The sequence below is a fragment of the Lactuca virosa genome, chromosome 4 (assembly GCF_052849685.1).
Source record: "Lactuca virosa cultivar CGN04683 chromosome 4, Lactuca_virosa_CGN04683_v6, whole genome shotgun sequence".
Lineage (NCBI taxonomy): Eukaryota > Viridiplantae > Streptophyta > Magnoliopsida > Asterales > Asteraceae > Lactuca > Lactuca virosa.
This window is the reverse complement of record NC_136429.1, coordinates 109,759,069-109,761,631: the sequence shown is the minus strand read 5'-3', so window position 1 is coordinate 109,761,631 and position 2,563 is coordinate 109,759,069. Positions and strand designations below refer to the sequence as shown.

The 2,563-nt window shown below is 34.1% G+C and overlaps 1 protein-coding gene across 1 annotated transcript; it reads left to right on the top strand.

Moving 5' to 3' along the window:
- The first annotated feature begins 731 nt into the window (after window positions 1-731).
- On the top strand, window positions 732-2,062 carry LOC145168415 (uncharacterized). Its single transcript, XM_079087236.1, has 2 exons — window positions 732-1,021; window positions 1,212-2,062. Exons 1-2 carry the CDS (start codon window positions 736-738, stop codon window positions 1,991-1,993), a joined length of 1,068 nt encoding a protein of 355 aa, XP_078943362.1. The 5' UTR covers window positions 732-735; the 3' UTR covers window positions 1,994-2,062.
- The last annotated feature ends 501 nt before the right edge of the window (window positions 2,063-2,563 follow it).

Below are 2,563 nucleotides of genomic sequence, written 5' to 3'. Positions count from 1 at the left end.
CGGCGACGATAATAGGGTTTTAGCGGCGACGATAATAGAGTTTTAGCGGCAACACCGTCTCGAGAAAATTATGCCCCGGTTTTTTTGGAGCATTAGCGGCGGCGGTGTCGGCGCCATTGACGTCGCCACTAATAGTTTAAGCGATATTCATTAGTTGTTCTATTAGGTTCAGATCACCGTTATTGCGTTGATTTCTTATAGTGATACAAATAATTAGTTTTCATCGAGATATATTTTAAAAAATATAATGTTCTATTCAGAAGAATTAGAACTATAATGCTAGCTACATTTCAATGGAATTTTCAAAATGTATTATCTTAATAAAAAATAATAGAATAATATTGAATTAAAAAAAAAGTATAAAATAAAATATTATAATACAGAGTTAAAGTCACTTGTTATTTTTGCATTTACACTTACAACTTAAGTAAACCGAATGAAATTGATATATTAGTTCATCAACAATTTTAAGATTTTTTAACTTGACATTTAAACTTAATTATAGCTTCCAAACATTTTTGTTACAGTTACAATTTGGTGATTTAACATTATTGACTTCAAAAATCTTCAACGCCAAACTTGCCGAACACAACTTGCAACACTTCAATATTTTAAGAATTAGTTGCAAACTCACTATGTAGACTACTTATATATACGAGGTTGGAGATCCTCTATCTCGTGTGCCATTATTTAATACAATATCATCTTTTGCAATTTCAAAAATTAAAACAAAAGATGATGATGTTGGGTGTTAAGACACTAGTGATAATTTTATTTTTACAGGCAATGTTGGTGTCGATGGTGACTGAAGCAGCATCTGCTAATAAGGTAAAGCGTGTTAAGCCTCCAAAGCCTGTGAAACCTGTACAAGAGCTTTTAACATGCAAGAGCCGAAAAAGCAGGTGTTTCATGAAGCGCATCAAGTGCCCAGTAGAATGCCCCAAGGTTAAACCAAAGAACCCGAAAGACAAAGCATGTTTTCTTGATTGCTATTCACCCAAATGCGAGGCCGTGTGTAAATGTAAGTCAAAGAAACCCCCCTCTTCAAAATTAGAAGATTTATAACATTAATGGTTCCAATAGTTTTCATTTATGGGCTGTTATAAGTGAAATACGCGAATAAAATGAGCAAATACCATCGAAAAAATATACACGCATGAAAATATATATAGTTCAACTGATAAATCATATATTTGGGTGCATGTTGATAGCACGTAAACCAAACTGCAATGGACCTGGAGCTGCATGCTACGACCCACGATTCATAGGTGGTGATGGAATTGTATTCTATTTTCATGGAAAAAGCAACGAGCATTTTAGTTTGATATCTGATTCCGATCTCCAAATAAACGCACGTTTTATTGGACTTAGACCTGAAGGGAGAACTCGTGACTATACGTGGATCCAAGCACTGGGTCTTAAGTTTGGCCATCACAATTTCACTCTTGAAGCAACAAGGACTGAAAAGTGGGATGATAATGTTGATCATGTAAAGTTATCATATGATGGGAAGGAATTGTTCATTCCAGAAAGCCATTCCTCCGAGTGGAATTCCACAGAAGGCAACATACAAGTTGAAAGGACTGCAACAACCAATAGTATAACGGTGAACATACTAGATCTTGCTGAAATATCTGTCAATGTAATTCCAGTATCAGAAGAAGATAGCAAGATCCATAATTATCAGATTCCATCAAATGATAACTTTGCTCATTTGGAAGTACAATTCCGATTCTTTGGTTTATCATCTAAAGTTGAAGGGATTCTTGGTAGAACTTATCGTCCTGATTTTGAGAATCCAGCAAAACAAGGAGTGGCAATGCCTGTGGTTGGTGGTGATGATAAGTACAAGACTAGTTCACTCCTTACGGCTGATTGTGCCCTCTGCGTGTTCTCTCCTAATGAAATCAAGGATGAACATGGCTCGCCAATGATGGATTTTGGCATGCTTGATTGCACGGGTGGAGGAAATGGAATTACATGTAAGAAATAAGTTTCACATATTACTTCACTCGAATGTTTTTTTATATTATATGTATGTAACGATTGATTTGTGTTCAAATTTTCTCATTTTTTATTTTTATTTTTTCTTTTGTACTTGGCAATGGTACCTGAAAACAAATTTGATTCTTTTTTTTATATGTTTTAATTGAAGCAAGAAAATGGAATAAACAAAAATAAAGACAAAATTACATAAATGGTTATGCTACGGTTTTCAGATATTTGGATTTTGACTCTAGCTTTTTTTTTTTTACATAGATGATCCCTATGGTTTCGATTTCTTATGCGGTTAGTGAATGCCCTACTTAAAAAAAATATACTCTTTTTATTTTATTTTAAAACTTGTTTTTTATTATATTTAAACTAAAAAAAGGAAAGCGAAAACAAAATTACAAAAAACCCTGTTATTTGCCTCCACTCCTACCACCACTCACTCAACACCGATCTTCACTTTAATATCGCCGAACTTCACTCCGACACAGCTAACAACGATCACTTTCTCTTTTCTCCATGATTAAAACTCATTTATATGAACTCTGATGCCTTTTTCCCAAAAGGGTCA